The sequence below is a fragment of the Dromaius novaehollandiae genome, chromosome 17, assembly GCF_036370855.1.
Source record: "Dromaius novaehollandiae isolate bDroNov1 chromosome 17, bDroNov1.hap1, whole genome shotgun sequence".
Lineage (NCBI taxonomy): Eukaryota > Metazoa > Chordata > Aves > Casuariiformes > Dromaiidae > Dromaius > Dromaius novaehollandiae.
The window spans coordinates 9769505-9789182 of record NC_088114.1 but is presented as its reverse complement, the minus strand read 5'-3'; the positions used below and the strand labels follow the sequence as shown (position 1 = coordinate 9789182).

At 39.7% G+C, this 19678-nt stretch overlaps 1 protein-coding gene across 7 annotated transcripts in view; it reads right to left on the bottom strand.

Annotated features, from left to right (window-relative positions):
- Positions 1-19678, bottom strand: part of ARVCF (ARVCF delta catenin family member) — a 303201-nt gene that overhangs the window by 172572 nt on the left and 110951 nt on the right. For 5 of the 7 annotated variants that reach the window (XM_064522114.1, XM_026106867.2, XM_064522116.1 and 2 more), the window contains exon 1: positions 3489-3719. In XM_064522114.1, the coding sequence (XP_064378184.1) occupies positions 3489-3704 (216 nt within the window). In that variant the 5' untranslated portion in view covers positions 3705-3719. Of the gene's footprint in view, positions 1-3488; positions 3720-19429; positions 19496-19678 lie in introns of those variants that run through there. The other 2 variants (XM_064522119.1, XM_064522120.1) reach the window with 1 other exon arrangement.

Sequence of the window (19678 nt, the reverse complement as noted above, 5' to 3'; positions counted from 1 at the left end):
ACATACGGACACATTAACAGCCAGATCTGCTCTTTTTAGTACAACCCGATTTTTACTTCCAATTCCAAATGGCCATGGCCAGCCACACGGCTCCTACCACTCAACGCCAGAGTTAGGGTACTCAGACAGGAACATCATTAAAAACTGGAAGGATTTTTAGAAGACTTTTATTAACCAGATAAATGCTCTATGATTAAAATGTCATTAAATGTTACATTTTCACAGTAATGGAAAGGTTTTCAGTAAGTACCTAATGACCTTTTGTCCAGAGGGTTCTTAGTTTGGAAAAGCACTTCGACTGCTTCGACAGCCTGCAGTAACGTACCTATCTTCTTCAGCCTTTCCCTAAAGGGCAGAGGGGGAAGGTACGTGTTTGTGGTTGTGGCTCGGGATCGCAGTGCTCCCACCACATTGGCACGTCTTCCAAAAGGTCCAGGGTTGAAGCACCCTCATTCATGCCGCTGGTATACACTCAGCGCAGCTCTCTGACTGAAGGCAGACTTAAAGACCCTTGGAAGCTACATCTGGTGCAAGTTATATTTATCCACTTATTCAACAGCATTAACCGCATTTGCTCCCTACTCACCAGAAATGGTGCTGGTTACCAAAGCTAGCTGTCCCTATGGCGCTCGCTCAGTATTGCCTATTGCAGGAAGGAGAGATGGGTGAAGAGCCTCAGCACCACCCGAAGGCTTGGCAGGCACTGCCTTCTACAAAGGGCTGCGAAAACACAGACGCTTTGGCCACCACCTCACTAAAAAACTAGTATTAATGGGAGACATTTTGGCAACCTTTAGGACCACTTATTGTGAGGATAATATCTCCCAGAAACCTCTTCTTTGGGAAGAAAATTCCCGTTAAACAACAATCGCATATATTACTAATTAATATCTGAACAAACCATTAAAGATTTGTTTAGCTTGTTCACAGAACCAGTTTCTCCCCTTAAAAAAACCCCTAAGATGTTTTTAGAAAAATCCTATGCATTTTCTTAATCTAAAATTACTAAATGTAAGTCTTTTGGCAATGAGAATACATCTCTGACCTCATTTGCAGATCTGATATTTCTTGTTAGGGGCCACAAGACAATATTTTGCTACATGGTGCCATATACACTCCCCTCAAATGTCAACAAGCGCATCAAAATTCACCTGGGTCACTTGGGTAATCTAAACCGGCAGCAGAAAGTGAGTCCTGCCTGTTCAGTGAGTGAAATGAAGGAAGTGGCTAAGTGTGCTGCCTAGGACAAGGCGATATTGTTACAGTTTAAAGTTGGTATTTAAAAGAAAAAAAAGTGTGGCTGGCAAAAAAATCAAGAATGAATCAGAATAATTTGCATAAGACCTTGATTTTGTCTTTTGAGGACTTCAGGAAACTATTACAATTCTGGCACATTGCCTCTATCGTCTTTTCTTTTCTTTTGTTTTTTTTAGGGCTTAATTTTATTTTCTAAGAAGGGAAGAAGCTTGGGAGCGTATATTACAAAGAAGGATTGAGAGCGACTCTGATAACAAAGCCCTGACTACACACACTTCACTGACAAATCTCTTAGCCAAATTCCACTCCAACAATCAAACAACAGAGCAAACGGAAGCCTGGTTGCAGAGGTCATTAAAAATTGCATGGCACTCATAAAATAGAGTTAGCCCTTGATTCTTGCCCAAATTCCAGGACAACTATAATACACTTGATCACCTATACAGTTTCCAAATGGAAAAGCTACTAATTGGGTAATTTTGTAGTATTACTTACAACACTAGGTTGAATAGGGTGGTATGCAGAGATTAGTCAGTCCTCTCTGACACACAGCTTTTCTGAGATAGCTGCATTTCACTAGTGAGTTAGCAAACCCTGCAGACAAAGTACAGACTGTCTTTTGCTTTGTGTACTCTTGACAATGAAATGCAATATATAATAGTAAAGCTGTAATCATTATGTATGCTGAGTAAGACTGAAGGTACCAACATCATCCTTCATTTAAACATCATTAAATTAATTCTTCTAAGTCAGAGAGGAATTTGGCCCTCAGTACATTTTATGAAAATTCACTGAAATAACTTTACACTAATTCTTAACTGTGCATGTTTAGCTAATCAACCATTTTACTTCATATACAAACTACCCTAAAAAGCTCAACATTAATTATTTATGAACTGAAGCCCTTTCTTTTCCCAAAGCAGCAATGAACGGAACATACACAGACTCAGCCTAGGGTCACTTACAGGGGATATTTTTCCACAAGTGTCAAGCATACCCCAGTACCTTAAACCCTTCTAGTAAGTTTTCTAGGAAGTGATTAGACCTTAAGCCGTAACACTGGAGAAAACTCATGCTTCATCAGTTTTGTGGCTAAGGTATTTCATTCTGGAGCTATTAGTCAGGCACTTTGCACAAATTCATTCAGAAAAGGTGAAGGTGAATTTGTCCTTTGCTATAAAAAAAAATATGTAAGCACAGCTCCCCTCTCATCAGCCCTGCTGCTAATCAAGAGGATAACGACCTACAGCTCCTACCAGCTAATGTCATACTTCTAGCCCAACCAGTGCAGGCTGGTCCTTTCACATGAAGTCCCACACTGCAACAGCTACATGAGCAGTAACGTGGCAGCTGTTACGGAAGAGCTATGCTGCTAACATAATATAACATAAGGTCTGCCCAAATACAGCCCAATGCAGACAGAATTGTAAAACAGTCTGGTATAATTGGAAACCAACTTTTAGCATCCCCATAGGCCGGAGCTCCTCTCTCAACTGAACAGTGTTTTCTTAGGAAACAGACCTTCACAAATAGGACTATTGCTTCTGCATGACTTACCTTGCATGTCAGACTGATTTGCTAGTTTAAGTAATTTAAAGATGCAAGTAGTTTATCATTATACATTTAAAGAGTTAAAGACCATCATATTTCAGGCAAAACAATGTCTGGAAATCTCAAGCTATCAAGAAGCGAACAAAGTTTGTGTCATAAAAATAAGCCCAGCATTTGAATATACATGGGAAACAAATTATGAAGTTGCCCCTACACAAACAATAAGACTTCACAGGAGGGAAAACCCTACTTTTCATGCTATTTACTCTCTTCAGAGTCCAACTGATTTCTAATGGAAATTTTGCTTGCTATAGAGATTACGATTTCGCCTTGGTTTAAAATCACCAGAACATCACTATTCTTTAGCAAGCGCAAAGGTTTAGAGGAAGGTGTGAAGATCTCTCTTTATGGTTTAATACTCAAAGATGCATACCTTTTTACAGAGTATTCCATGAGCTATGAGGGAGTAAGAGCAACATCTGAGCCAAAGCTCTGAAATCTGGGCTATTAAACTGATGAATGCAACATATCAGCTCTGGGATATTGGTGCTTCCCCTTGGACCATGGGCTACAGAATGAGATGCAATGACAAACAAGTTAGGAGATGCACCCGACATTTGGGGATGGGAAATTCTGGAGGAGGTGAACTCTAGCAACAGGTAAGACGAGCAGGCTGTTACCTGCAGTACAAGCTGCTGCCAGGCGGTTGCCAGTGGCTGACCATTGCCAATGTTGCAAATGCTCATTCGGTCTGCTGGCTGATTGGCACGCTCAAGTTGCAAGGAGACATTGCGCCGCTCTTCCTCGAGTGCACGGGTAAGCCGCTCGAAACGAGCCTCTTGCTCCTTAACAGAGGCTAAAATGCTGGCAGCAGACCTGATATCATAGTCATCCATGATTGTTTTCAAATGCTCCTGCCTGTTAACTGACCAGGGCAAATGGAAAGGGTTAGGTAAAGGGGTGGAGAGGGCACAGGTCAGAGGTGAAGAATAAAAATGCACATTGTTAGTCACCCTACTAAAATAGTGTTCACTCTAGGAAGCAAATTCTACTGCTCTTTGAAAAGACTTCATTTGCATCCACTGATCTGATTTTAAATTAAAAGTAATTAAGCCAAGGCATAGCTGTTCAAAAAAAGAACACATGCTCACCTTGGACAGATTTCCTTTGATCTTTTCTCTGAAATTGCTCTGTCTGACAAGGGGTTTTCATCCCTCTTGCAAAGTAATTTCACTGTGCAAACAATAATGTAGTTAAAAGAACTACACAAAAAAAAGATAGGAGAACTACAACCTTTCTCGCTACAGACACCTGGAATTTTTGCCTTTTACAGACTATATGAGAAGTATAACATTTTTTAAGACAGAAATTTTATGGTACAAGAAAACAGTTGTGTCCATTTTTTTCCAAGTGAATGGAACCCCCTAAATTTAGCAAGCAGTGGCTGAAAATAGCTTTCATTTGTAAATTGTAGGAGTACACTACAATACGGAAAACATTTTTGAATGCAGACAGTGCAATTGCAGTTGAAATGCGTTTGATGATTTCAGCATGGCAGCCAATGAAACAGTCCTTCATGCAGCTGTTTGCTAATAATGTAAATGAAGAAAACCAAAACCAAATATCTTCCATGGAAAACACACAGGATAGCTTGTGTCTCAAATTTAGGAAAAAACCCAAAAACTCAAAACCCAGCTATGTGGGATATATCTTCTGCCTTATGTCTTCTCTAGGAGGTTATGAAGTACTCCATTTAAAACCCTATTACCCTCTGTATGGGGTGTGCAGGAAAACTCCCTATGGATTTCACAGATATAACACATGAACATCATTTAAAAAGTTTTCATAAAAAAATGTAAAATCAGCAACATAATACAAGCTTGAATAGTAGTTTCAACAGAATCCTTTCACTAAAGCTAAACTGGTAACTTGTTTACTACTATTTACTAGTAAACTACTGATTGCATCTCTAAGCTGAGCTCACAGAAGGCAGTATTCTGAATTCAAGGAAAGTTCCTATTCTATGGTAAGAGTTACAGTAGTTAGAAATTGTCCCTTTGGTGCTTCCAGAAGAGGAATATTATTAGATATTAAGCTGCATGTTTTTGCACAGTTTGTAGGAACTCCTAAGTAACCCTGTAGTCTCTTATCTTCTGTCAAAATTGGTTGAAATCAGCCAACAGGCCCAAAAGACACTGGGGTGAAAGGAAACAGACTCCAAAGCAATGACATACACCTTTATTTCACAGGAAATTACCTGACAGGTATTTCTGTTGCCCCACAGGTCATTGTTAACTCCAAGGGAGTTGCTTTTGAGAGGAATGAGGGTGATAGGAAATCACATTGGATCCTGGACAAGGACTACTATGTATTATTCTCATAATGTTTATATATAACAATGATTTGAGCCTTTCATGTCTACAGACCAGTAAGCATAAGTTATTATACAATATAAAGGCTTTTCTTATGCATGCATTGATTTAGCTTCTATTGATATTCTGGAAGAAAACCAAAACCCACAGGGTTTTCCGGATGTTACACTCTAGTCAGAATATAGACCAAGCTGTCTGCTTCTGAAGTCTTCCACTCTGAACCTTGTTTTGCAATGCTGGATCATTAATAGTGTACAAAACCTTCAGACGGTATTTTAATTTCTGCCAAGGAGAATCGCAACTGTGTAGAAGGATAGGTTGACTTTTGGGAAGTCCATATAATGTGGGACTGTGCGACTGTGTGACTGTGCTTGGACTTACCTGCTACATCGCAGCATGACTTAGCCCTGGCACAGCTATGAGAAAACGCGGCCAAACTTCCTGGACGTAAGCTGGCTCACGCGCAGCCAACTTGCATGTGCCTGCTTCTGTGCTCCCCTGCTTCGCACAGATGGAGACAGCTTGGTTTGCTGCCTTTCCTCTCAATAGTGCAGACATGCTCACAGACTGCTTAGAAAGAGTCTGAAAGAAGTGGGACTTCACAGACCTGGCGTTAGTCAGACTGTGGGAAAAGCACACTTGGAGGGTAGCGGGTTGTGTTTCTGAATATATATTTTTAAGACAGCTAGCTGGTCACTAATTTTCACTGCAGTTATCCTAGAGCAGACGGAACTGCCTGACCTCAGCACCGATGCACACCCGCCTCAGATGAGGGGCAGCTCCAGGCTGAAGGAGTCAGAACGGAGCAGGGATTAGTGAACAGAGAGAGGCTCCTGAGAAGCGCTGCAGAGCAGGATCTTGCCTGAGTCGCTCCCTGCAGGGACCCATCTTTCTCAACCAGCTATCTGTGGTGCCGAGAGGCCCAGCTAACTCAGCTAGGTCAGTGAGGTGACTGAATTAGTGGGAGTAAGAACCTAAGTGGCCAAAGGTGCAGGTCACTGGAGCACTCTAACACAGGCATAACTACTTCTCTTTATAAGAACTGAATGACTTACGGGTGGAATCATTCTCAGTGTCACACAAGAGGATTGTAGCTATCACTACAAAGAAGTCTGATGTCTCTACTAAAGCTTGTGTTTGTTTCTTCTTTTCCAGCAGTTTACAAAGTACTGAATAATGTTTTTAGAGCTTCAAGTGGATTGTGCTTTCAAGGCATAACTTGGAGGCAGACAAGGGTGCTGGGTCCCTTCTCAGCCTGACACTGGGAAAAGCTTTGGCTTCCTCAGTTCCACCAAACTAGGAGAATATATCTGCATGTTCTCCCCAGCTGCCTCAAGAGGCCATGCCAGTATAAGGAACTGGCTGGACTCCACAGCCACCCCCTAGCTGCTCCTGTGCTGGAGCACAAGGGGAAGGGATAACCTCGTGTTCCCTTTGCCCAACTCCTTTGTGTCCACTCAGGACCAAGGGTCTTAATATGGACAAAGAACCTGCATTAAATGGAAAATATTAGACTGAAGAGGACTGCAATCCTACATGCAGAAGAGAAAAAAACATTCCTTTCTTCTAGCTCTCTTAAATGCTAATGGGGCAGGGCACGACAGCAGTGCTGCACGTGCAGTGTTCGGGTGTGCAGATGACAAGGGTTCTGCAACGCTGCTCTTTAGCAGGGCCATTCCCTCTTGCTGGCTGTACGTAGCTCATCTGACAAGACAGATCTCCTTTGTCTTCTCCAGCCCTCACTACACTAATCTCTCATTATAAACATTGCAGCTTAATTCTTCTTTAGTTAGTACTCCTTCAACTTAAATGTGGGCTACGAATTTCATCTTGGATGTATTCATACCAGCTGAACCTTTGATAAAGATCTAACGCAGGATGAAATGCTTCTTTTGCAAGTTAACTGATCAGTAGACCCATCTGGAAATCCTAGTAAATACTAGATTTGGCTAAAGGAATTTCTCTCAAGAAAAAAACAAACAAAAAACCCCCCAAAAACACAGTTTGGAAACTGCCTTAGACAGTTACCTTACAGAGTACAGTAAGCAGGTATACACACACCAGAAGGAAATAATACAAGCGCAGCACTGGAGTCCTCAGCAGAGGGTGAGAACTGAGCTCTTAGGGGAAGTTAGCACTGCAGAGCTAATCATGCGTGCTCTAATAATTTACTGTGTTTCCTCATGGAGACCAGAGTTTCATCTAAAACCAAATCCTACTAATTAACCTGCCTCAGATTAAACTTAAGTTTAAGGATTTAGAAAAAACTCCTATTTGCAGAAAACAGACATAAACCTCGCATGAGAATACGTAACTGCACACCTCATTTGTTTGACCTGTGGATTATTCAAGAAATTCCTCACCTGCAACTAATACAGCTCTTTCCAAAATGGGACTGTGACAGGACATAGCCAGTCTCCAGTATCTTTTGGGGGCCCAAGTGATTGGATGCCTCTATGGGCTAACTTCAAAAATTAAGAACATGGGAAGAAGATGACAGGATGCAAACTACAATAACTAAATTCAAAACAATGCATTCCCTTCAGAATAGACAATGAAAGTTTTCATTCTAAGGAAAATCATTACCAACAGCAGCCTGAAAAACTGCAAGTACCTCCTGTAATACATGATTCTGAAGCAGTAACAGCTTTAGTAATAAAAGCCATGGTCGATGATTGAGCTGATGTACAACTTTCAAGTCACATTCTGAGAATGTGACAAAGATCTCATTCAGAAAATTCTTAATGAGGTATAAGCACTTGATGCCACACATGAGAGAACCTGGAAAAATTAGGTTCTATAAAAGGTACAAATCTCTAGAGAACTATAGAGATCTCTGTGCAGGAAATAAAGTGTAAACCTCCTTACAACCATAAATATTATGCTTCTTTTCTCTGTGCAAAGAAAAACATAGGCAGAAAATGAACTGTATAAATTTTCAGATGTACAATTAGTGACCATAAAAATCCTGATTGCTATGCAGAAAACAGCAGCAGGACCAACAACTGCCTTTTAAGAACCATTGGACAAAGACAGACTTATGCATTTCAAATGATTTATTAGCAGATAAATACTTGCATGCTGTTGATTGCACTCCCAATTATTTACCCAGGGTTTCAACAATTTACATTATCAGCAGTCTAGACTAGGGGAGTAAAAATCAACAGCAAAAAAAATAGTACTGACTCATAAGTTAGTTACTCAGGCTGGCACTTGCACTTTGCTACCATTTGTAAATAAGTTAAAGTATACTGAAAAGCCTATAAATAAATAAAAATATTTGACCTATAGCAGCCAGGTAAAGAGTATTCCTTAGGCTGCACTTCTAAACACAGCAAACGCTTGCCTGAAGAATGTCAACGGCTATGCCGACAGCAGCAAATCTAGTATTTCCTGCCTATGTCATTTTAAACACATTATTATTGTGGTGCATTAGAGCTGGAGCAAAATAAGAGGATCCATATTTTTCTGATTGCTCATATGAAGAACTAATGCATCGAGTAGCCCCCTAAAAGTCAATACAGCTTAAGTGCTCAGTAGGGATGAAAATCACCCCTGTGCAAAGAGTCAAAATGGAGCCTATGCCTAAAATCCCAGCTCATGCCTGAGTCTGAAGGGTCTTAGAGACACCGACACGCCTAGGGTTACTTGGTCCCCTGCAAAACGTGCTTTAGCTCGGCACACTAATTTTGCTACTATAGGATGTAACTGATAGTCAAGAGTTTTCAAAGAGCCTCTTGGATAAACAGGGTCAAGTTGTACGAGATTTGGGCACTAAGTCCAAACAGTCACTGAAAATCTCCAATCTCAATGAGCGGCACTTGGAAAGAGTAGTGCCCACCAGTCAGCCACAGAGCAGCCCAAAACCTTCTCACAGAAGGGAGGAGAGGTGGCTCTCAGGGCACATGGGGGATTTCTCAGGTCCAGAAGTCTGAATACTGAACATAGCCATCCCACTACTGCTCCCTCTGAACCCAATTCAAGTCCAAATAGACCCTGCTAACAAGGAGTAGTGCTATGAAGAACAAGAAGCTCGTACATACAGCAGATCAGAAGGTGTACAAGCAAACGTGAAAGAAAGCCGTGCATGGCAACAGTAGCTATGTGATTCTACAGGGAGGAAAACCATCAAAATAAAAGCAAAAACAGGGGTTAAATAATCTATGGAATTGAAGCATAGCACATGCTAATCATATTTTCACCCTCAAGTGCCACGATAAATGAGCAGCATTAAATGACTGTTATCCCCCATGCAGTATCAGAAAGCATGCAGAGAAAACCAAGCAATACACACCTAGTGGATTTGGGGGGTCTGAATGTTAGAGATGTTGTGACATCACCCACTAAGACTAGAAAAGTATAGAGAAAGCAGGAGAGCAGCCTCGAGCAGAACCAGCTATAAGACAGAGGAAAGAGAAGAAAGTTAGTTAATAAGGTAATATGGCCGCTTTTGCACACAGTCATTTCCCAAGTTCTCCTTCCTATGTTATATAAATTATTTATTATACTGTTTCCCACCTGATCTGGAAGGAAAAAAACCAAACATACAATATTCAGAGAAGGCAATCCTCAAGGAGACAACTAAGGAAAACCCCACTGGTTAACCTGATTTGTTATCAGCAATCAATACTTGCATGTTCCTAGGACAGTTACTGTTAAGCCCTTAATTTGGAGAAAACTCTGGACTGAAGTGAGGATTTTGAACATTACAAAACTGGATATAGCAGCCAAACGTTATAAAACACGGGTACCTAACACGAGGTTCTCGGAAATAAGAATAATTATACCAGCACATAACTTCAGGCCCCATATTTGACATATGAACCCCCGAATGGCTCAAGATTGTCTCACAGATATCTATTAGAAAGGGTAGATTCATTTCTAAAACAAGCATGCTGTACAATAGTTTACTGCCACTTTGTTTTTCTACCTGCCTGTAATCTATAAGAAACCTAAGTGTTTTTTCATACAATTCTGCTTGTAGAGATATTTAGCACCAAAACTTCTCTGCATAAGGGGTTGCACATTTAGTACCTGTTTTTGCTGGAGGCTGTACAGGACAGACTCCGTTTCACTCCAACCACGGTTCTATGAAACAGTATATCCAGTTTTAAGCCTACCACCACATCAAAAACACTGCAACCACATGGCATGAAGTGCAGAGCCAGTACAAACTTACTTTGCTGGTTCAAATGTATTAGAACATTTTTAAAGAGTAATTTTGCCCCAGAAGATTTTATGCTTAATCAGGTACTGTCTGCCTTCTTGAAGCCAGCATAAACACCATTTCTTGTGTTTCAGCCAAATTACCAGAAACACGATCCTCTCTTTCCATAGATCTAATCTCAAAGAGCATTCAACTACTACGTCAAATACCTGGTTTTCCTTAAACTAACAGAAGTAAACCCAGGGCTCAAAACTCACTAGATATAACAAAACTGTGCAAAGGTATGCCCAAAGATTAAAGTCAGCAGAGAGGGGGAGAGAGAGCACGAGCAAGAGAGAAACGCTAGATTTGGAATAAATGACCAGAGGGAATAAATTAAGCATAAATCAGTTTCTACAGACAATAAGAGCAACATTTTGGAAACCCAAATATACACTGCATGTAACACGTTCCGAATAAGCCGCTTCTCAGACCTTACAGAGGAATCTATCCCGAGCCCGGCTCCTCTCGGTGTCGCTGCTCTGGTTGACTGCGTTTTAATTTGACCCTTACGTGGCAATCGCCACCAATGAATAGCAATGAGGAATTCACAAAGAAAGCTATTTCAATATAGTCCTCTCATAGGCACAGACAGACATACTGTGTTGGTGTCAAAAGAAACAAAAAAGCTGGTTAGGGATTTTTTGTTCCTTTGGACAGAAGCAGTCTGTGAAACAAGGTTTCAACTACGAAAGGAACAAGGGCAGAGGAAATGCTAACAGGAAAACTCCTTGAGAAGGAACGCTGGATCTTAAAGGATACGTCAATGAACTCTGCAGCTCGCCAGTTCTGTTATTGCAGGAAAAAAGTCAATGTAAAATATTTGAGATTTTACATCAGTAGGAATTTTCATCCAGTCAGTAGCAGGAATAATATTATACCGGAATAATGTACTACAATCTGGTTTTGGCATCACCAACAAAAAGTATCCGGACACACATGCATCTTAGTAGGCGTACTACAGCTCCAGCATTTTACTCCCTACAGAACTGGCTCTGATCAGGAGCAACTTAATATCTCAGATCTGACTATAATGATTCCCAGCCAGTATAAAAGAATTAATACGCTAATTTGCGTCTTAATTAAAAGCATTGAAATTATATTGTATTAACTTATAAAAGACATAATTCCCAGCAAAACAGACAGAGCATCACTCAGATAATCATGTTTTAAAACACGTTCTTACAGAAGGTGTCTGTCTGGTAACTAGAGCAAGGGATAGGGAAATGGGAGTCTTGGGTGTTGTTTTGGGGGGGGGGGATTTTGTTTTATACAAAGCTCTATTTTATATATATATATATATGTATATGTATATATATATATATATGCTGGAAAGCCTTGGGCAGGTCACCTAACCTCCTCAGTGTTTTGCCCAAGTATAGTAGTTCATGTGGTAGGTATTCATATTTATAAAGCAACTTGACATCCTTGATTGAAGGAGGGTCTAAGTAATCTTTCTCCTTGTTATGCTAATGAAGAACACGTCTTGCTTCATGTACTGAACCAACAAAGTACTCCTCGTATAGATACAACTTCACTGGCAAAGCTGCATTTTGTATTGCTATAATGAAGCCAACTTTAATATGCCTGAACAAAGCAAATTTTACAGCAACAGGTGTGTTAACAACCTTGAGTCCCAATTTCAGCAGAAACCTGTAGTGCAGATATTACTGTATTCCATCCTTTTAAACACAGAATTTTCTTATACCTAATACAGTCTTTCATGGATTCACCAGTGCTTGTTTAAATGACATCAGTCGTGGTCTATCTATGCCTTCCCTTAGGAAATGAGTCTCCACTTTAGCAGAGCTCACTTCCAGGATTTTTTCTGTTTTTCTATCTAAACTTCCGTGCAGTGTTTTCAGGGCTTGGTGATACTGGGCTTACACAGCTTTAATTATACTGTAGCTCAATTTCCCTAATAAAATACATTTCTATTGCTATAGCTTACTCCTAAATGAAAATTAAAATTAATGATAGCAATACAGAACACCTTAATAACAACTGCATACATAGAATAGCACAACGAATTCAGGAAAGCATTAAACTTCAAGTTGAACTATTTTTACAGGGGTAATTTTTAAGTCTTTTAGCCTAGGTTTAGTTTTACCTAATGTAACAATTTCCATTTCTTTTCAAAATCTATTGTTTATAGACCAGAACAGCGTAACAGTACCTCTCCGAAGCAGAGCCCTTGCTCTTCAGGACCTAAGAACTTGTCTACACTGAGTAAGCTGAAGTCTTAAATCACAGAGCACTTGTTATGCCACACTTCCTGCAAAGATCAGTGTTTGTGTTAATTAAGCATAAAATAGCATGGCAAAGTGTCATCATGTTACCTCACACTTACTAAGTGTCCACACTAAGGTTTAATGAGGTATGTGAGGGACTATAAATTCACAGTGTGTGCTGCAAGTTCTCTGTGTAAACAAACCCTCCATTCATATTTTCGAATGAGTATCTAGGTGGAATAGTTTTAAAAAAAATCTCATACACATGAAAAGACTGAACAACGCAGAGATGCCTAAATTCTGACTTTAGTACGGGTCTGCAGAACTTGGAACAATAACAAGAGATTTTCAACTGTCACATTCACGTCAGTGAGTGTTAATTCTGTCAACTCTGCCACGACAACTGAAATATGAACGTCATTAATTACTTCATTCCCAACCTAGAAAATATGTAATTTGGACAGCTTAATTTCTATCATCTACTTCAGTGCTGCTAGTGGGTAGTTTTTGGGAGAGAGCACTTTTTTTTCTCCCCAAATCAAGAAGCCAAGTCTCAAGTGTCCAGCTGAGCTGAATGGTATATACAAATCTCAAAGAGGGAAAGCCAGAAAAATTCAGAATATTTCGATATGTTCAGCAGCATATTTCAGTAATTCCTTTTACTTAATATTGTTCATTCATGCACATGCCAATATTTAAATATCCCTAGATACGTTGATATTTTTCTATACATTTTTTGTTTCACTACAGAATTAAAAGGAAGTCTATTGGGACAATGTTCATATATGCTATCATTTTTACTTGGAAGTTAAAGCTAGAACGAATGAGATAATATTTTGCCATCTCTTTTGGAATCTGAATAGCATATTTGCTGCTTCTCAAACCTCTGACACCTTTCCTTTGTGCCTTGGATCTTTCCAAGTGTGATTGCTACCGGCTTGATTAGTCCATAGGCCAATCCCTTTAATGCCAGAGAACACATGCCATTGCATCCTAAAGCTGCTGCGTGCCATCGATTTTTGGAGTCTCCCCCACTGAAATCAATAAGGAGCTCTACTTAAAAATGGATTGCACTTTACAGTCTCTTGCTGATTCATGCATATTCAGGTTTCCAAGTATTCTCATAGCTGCTTTTAGCAGCAGCTCTACGTACCGAGTCTTCTTCACTTCCTCTGACCCCAATTTGATTCTCACTGACATCGATAGAAGGTCTAGCCAGTGTGCTTCCACTGCGAGCAGAAACGGACAATCTGTAGCTATCCAGGCAAACTTGTAAATATGGTAAAATGGTTATGGTGGAATTTTCTTAGAATACTGTCTTCCAAATAACTAGAAAAAAACCTCAAACAGTGGAGGTTATATGAATGCTAGATAGTATCAGGCATTAAATTAACTATGCATGCACTACATACAGGCTATCTACATAGCACTGTGTTGATGGACTGGGTCTGATCTCACTGTCAACAAAAATTCTTCTTTACTATAGAGGCTACCCTTGCAAACAGTGCCACCAAAAATCAATAGGTCTATTCTTAGAACAAGGTTGTTTCAATGAGAAAAAGAGAGACATCAACATCCAAAGCAGCATAGTTGGTAACTTCACTCTGCAGTTCTTCCTAGTATTTCAGAGGTTGGCTTCATTAATATAAAATCCAATTTGGCCGTAAATAAGCCAATCACATGACCAGACTGTGATAATATTAGAGAATTACTTCCACAGAATAATTAAAGGATTTCTCTGAACAATATACTAGTATCCTTATTTTTCGTGGCCTCTAGATGCTTTGAGTTTTGGTAAAAGGGCTTCCTTATTAAAGAAAGGCTATTGATAGCATTGCAATCTGAAGCTGCCTACACGCAGTGAACTACAGCTGAGAACAATCTTATACTAAACATTAAATCTCCATTTTGAAAAATGCAGGAATAAGAGAGTGACTGGGTCGGCAGCAACTTCCATAGCCAGACCAGCTTCTCCTTGACAAAACAGAACTAAAACATTACAGCAAGGCTGGAAAATCTTGCAGATGGTCATAATCATCCTTTCACAAAAGATATTATTGTGGTATCTTCTAACAGTGCTAAAATAAATAACAAAATGGCAAGCAACAAACATCAGGACAGCTATTCAGTTAAGCAGGCCAACAGCCTGCTTCATCTATTGCAAACACTACAATAAATGTGTTAATAGACAGTGTATTTAAACCAACAGACAATAGTTAGAAAATGGTTCGTTCACTACACACTTAGAGGGGAGAGAGAACTGCAGCTGCGACCCCACAAAACAGCGAGTGTTCAAGCTCGGCAACAGATGTGTCAAACGACTTAGCCCTACCGTGAGGAGTTAATTGATGCTATAAATAGTACTGTGCAGACACGACCACAAAAAAACTACTTAATTCTCATATCCGAAGCACACAGGCTAGCTTTGCTTATCAGTAAAACTATTTTTATTTAAAGGAGGGAGCTTGTATGTTTTACATGTAGATCAACACAGACAGATAATTTGATTTCAGGCTATTGAGAGATTTCCTTCCTTCTACGTTTCAGAAGAGCAGGGCTGCATGCTGCTAAATGAGATCTGTAGATTACAGTAGAAGAAAGGCTAATAAAACTGCATAGCTACGTTCCTGGGTAACAACGGATGTTTTGCAATTCTAGAGCTCCAACCTCAGGGTTTATGAGAGCATCTCTCATAATGCTTTTGAGATTAATGCAAATAAATGCATCAAAAGGGAAGAGATTTTTTAATCCATCTGAATCAAATAATTACTATCTGCCTTAGCATTTTACTCCAATAAGCAAATTGGCACTACGAGGAAAAATCACAGCGCAAGAGAGCTCAGAACAAGCATCTTACTGGCGATTTTCTTACTGCTTACAGGAGAGAAAAAAAATCCTTCTCCTGTTTTTCTGAACATGCATCTTGCTTAACTGTTTCCCACTCACATCTAGTGGGTTGTGTGGCTTCTCTATTGCCCCACATGGTACAGGAAACATTAGTATAAACAGGAAAGAAAAGAGTCAATATTGATATTTAATTCTTGAAGCTACTAAATCAAGCAAATTTTATTATCTGCTTAACCAGTCCTACTGCATTACTCTCCCTTATTTCAGCCTCTCTCATTGAAAACAGAGCCAGATTTAGACCTCACATTGCTTTAAACCAGGAATAATATCAGTGAAGAGGAGATTAAAGCAATACGGAAAGAAGGAAGGAACAGAATGAGGACCACTGGCTTTAATTCTCTCCAGTAACATCTGTCTCATTCTAAATCAACTTCTTCCGCCAGGCTAAATTTGGAAGCCCAAGGCACTAAGTTACACTACACAGACCAAAACTATATATCTGCTTTCTTCAATTGTACGTGTAGATTTAAAGATGGGATAGACAGACTCTTCGGTATTTCAGTGTCTGTAAATTTAAAATGCAATCCAAGTTCATTTTACCCTTCTAACTTTAGGATGCAATCCAAGTTTGTCCTGATTAACACTACAGCTTTTTAGTCTTACAAGACAAACATGCATTTGAGAACTAATAATTAATATCTGAGCAAAATAAAAATACCAAGCTCATCTGATGTCTTGAATAATCATCTGGCTCATGCATAAACAGTGTAAAGACAGGAAAAACACATACATTTCAGTTGACAGTCTCAAAGAGACCCATCATTCCATATGATGAATTCTGGCACATAAACATCTCTAATGTTGCGAACAGATCAATCTTTGTTACATATTGCAAAAATGTCCTGCTCCAGAGCATAACTGCCTGTCTGAGGGGCAGAAACGATGTCACAAGAACTGCTAATTAACTTCTGTGTTCTCAGGAACAAGACACAGCTGCATTTTCACAGCAGAAATCTTTATAACTAGTAAGCATTGAAGTTCTATCAGCCAAGCACACTGGCTTCTTCGCGGTTATACTGACAGCCAAATTGAGCCTTCAGAGAACAATGTTCAGGACATGTCTTGTTCATATCACCGGGTAAATCAAGAAACCATAGTAACCCCATCGATTAGTCTAAACTCAAAATGTGATTTATTTAGACCTTTAACTTGCATGAAACAGAAACACAGTGCAGTGCCTAGTCTGCAAAGTGTTGCCTTCATATATTTATCAAAACCAATTTTTATTACATCACTGAAAGCAGCGATTTTCACCGCTCAGACCGATACGTTCATTTTAAGACCTTTTTATTCATTTGCTTTTAACTCTATCAGAATTTAAACATTTGGGCTGACATTTTCCATGACAGGTCTTTCCTTCAGGCTGAATTTCTCTTTTATGAAAATTTCAGCTAGAATAATTCAACTGTTTCTCATATCAGCATTAGGGAAATTTTTGTGCAAGTTTCTTCAGTTAGTTGCTCAGAAGACACAGTGAGGCAGCCTGCTATCAGTCAGCAGCCCTACAGCTGCCAGCACAGTGCAGGGATACGGTGTCTCCCTTCTGCTTCGTATGCAGCTCACAGGGCGGCAGGAGCCACCACAGCCTTGCAAATGGCAAGGATCCGCTGGTCATCAACGTATCACCCTCCAAACTGAACTACCAGTGATTCTGCCTCTTCTCCTTCTTCCTTTCCTGCCTATAAAGCCTGTCCTGAATTTGGCCTTATCATAAGGCTCCGTTTAGACTCGAATGTCTACTACATTGAGACGACACATCTTCTGTTGCTCCTCTTGGGCATGCAGTTCAGAAGGGGCAAGGGAAACTTAATGCTTCCGCTATTTGGCAGCCAGTTAAAACAAAGTGAAGAGTGAAAAGTAATGCAATACATACACGTCCCAGAAAATAAACTGAGGTTTCCCAGATAACCCTAACTGTGACACTTCCATGTTTTTGCAACTTTATTTCCATCACTTGTACTGCAAACATAATTATCACTAAAATCTATGCTACCATAGCAGAAATGAATCAAAGAGCATTAAAACAATCACAAGGAGAAGTGATATAGATGGCTTCTTCACATAGGGCACTGAATGGAGTAAGATTTGCATTCTGTTCTCTTAGTTCAAGCCAAGAAATTCAGTACTTACGAGCGGACACTCTGCTATTGGCCCTGTTCAAAATGCTCATAGTTGAGGTGGTGGAGATCTCTACATTTGCTGCTTCTCTCCAAAAGCAGAAACAGTAGTGCAACACAGTCTTAAAGACTTTCAGGCACTATGCTTAGAAGTATTCTTGTTGCTGCATAGTGGGGACATGAGCCTAAGCAAGGTTCTGATATAACTGAATCCTGGCCTGAGACTGGTCTTGACCTAAAATCAGTAAAAATCAGGTAAAGTACTGGATTTGAGGAGACTATCAGTTGCCTTTTGAAAAGGTCATTTTTCTTCCACAGAACCATAGTTAGACACTGACCTCATCCCTTCAAAGGCTATCTTACTTTTGTATCTCATGGGTCCTTTGATTCAATCTCAATGCTTTTTTATAGCTTATGTTGTCCATCAATAATAGGTCTCCTTTCCAGGAATGTACTTATCGCTATTGCTTACAGTTATTTGGAAGCAGAAATATTTCTTTCAGATTACTAAAATCTGCCTCAAGAACCAACTTCCTATTCAGACCATCCCTTTTCAATAACCATCCTGCCCATGACTCTGCTGAGGAGTGGGAAAGATAATTAAAAAAATAAGATTCTGCATTAAGTGTCTAGACACTTCAAATGTTTAAAACAAATTCCCTCTATGATATCAAAACCTATTACTGTTAAAACAGGAATGTCTTTCAGCCATAATAAACACCTCTTCTAACTCATTTAATTACGCTTATATAAGTGACAGAGATAAGCGCAAATGGAATGCAGACACTAAGTACAAGGTAAACTCTGTTAAGAATCCTTCCCACAAACAGCTTGAAAACTTTATATGGGCTATATACACCTTCAGTTCTGACATATACAAAAGGGACAATGTTTTACCCCCAAAATAATCAAATGAGAATGGAAAGAACTTTAAAAAAAGTCAGTAAGATGATACTTGAAGTTCAGATAATTATTTTTAGAAGAATGCTTGGCTGAAACTATAGTCCACCTACACTGAGAGAAAGAAAGCAATACAAAGAAAGCAGTAATTTTTCAGGAAAACAAACAACAGAGTGCACTTTAATATTTAATTCCATTATTCAACACCAAGGCCCTGGAGTTGACACAAAAACACCTCAAGCTATTGAGGTGAATTCGCAGCAGCTGAAAATGCTTGTGGTCATGCTCTAAGCAAGCTGGTGGAAAGAGGACTGGCCTTTTGATCTCAAGACAGGCTTAGACATCATTGGCATGGAAGGAACGCGGAGAGGATGGACACAGCATGGAGAGTATGACCCTCACTGCAGAAAGATACAGTGATACAAAGGTGGCTGCAGGAAGAAGTCATGCAGCAGGACACATGTCCAGCTCTGGTAGGGGTAGTATTAAAAGGAATGAGGATTTCCAGGGTAGAAGGAGATGGCAGACATGGAACAGAGATGTTTCAAATGAAAAGACAGAAACTGTTCTTACCTAGCACTTGAATTTCAGTACCACCTCTGGTCTCAACACAGCAGGGAATTACAGAGGCCCCTGTCTTAGTTCCACAGTTTTAATATTTATCATGGGTAGTCCCCTCTTTCTGTTCTTCTCTCACTCCACCACTATTTTAGAAACAATTTCAATAGGCCTTTAATAGGATACAGACTAAGGAATTTCTGAGAAGTGTAAACAGAACTTACAGAATTTAAAATAATAAAAAGGCAATGAGTTATAAACATAACAATGGCAAAGCAGCAAATTACTCAAGAGGAACAGAGTACGTAAGCAACTGCAGCAATACAATACCTTTTGTAGTGTTCCTTTCTTGTAGTGGCCTTAAGATAGAAATTCTCCCTTGGGTTGATGATAACTCTGTCAGAGAAACAAAGAAACAAGACAAAAAATACATTTTAATTCCATGTACTGGGAGGAGGGGAGTATGTTTACATAACTGATAAAATTTATATAACACAGTGGAAATCCATCAGTTGTAGCTCTTATTGACTCCCCTTCCCACCCCAAGTCATGCTGGTGTACAAGATGACGTTACTTCGG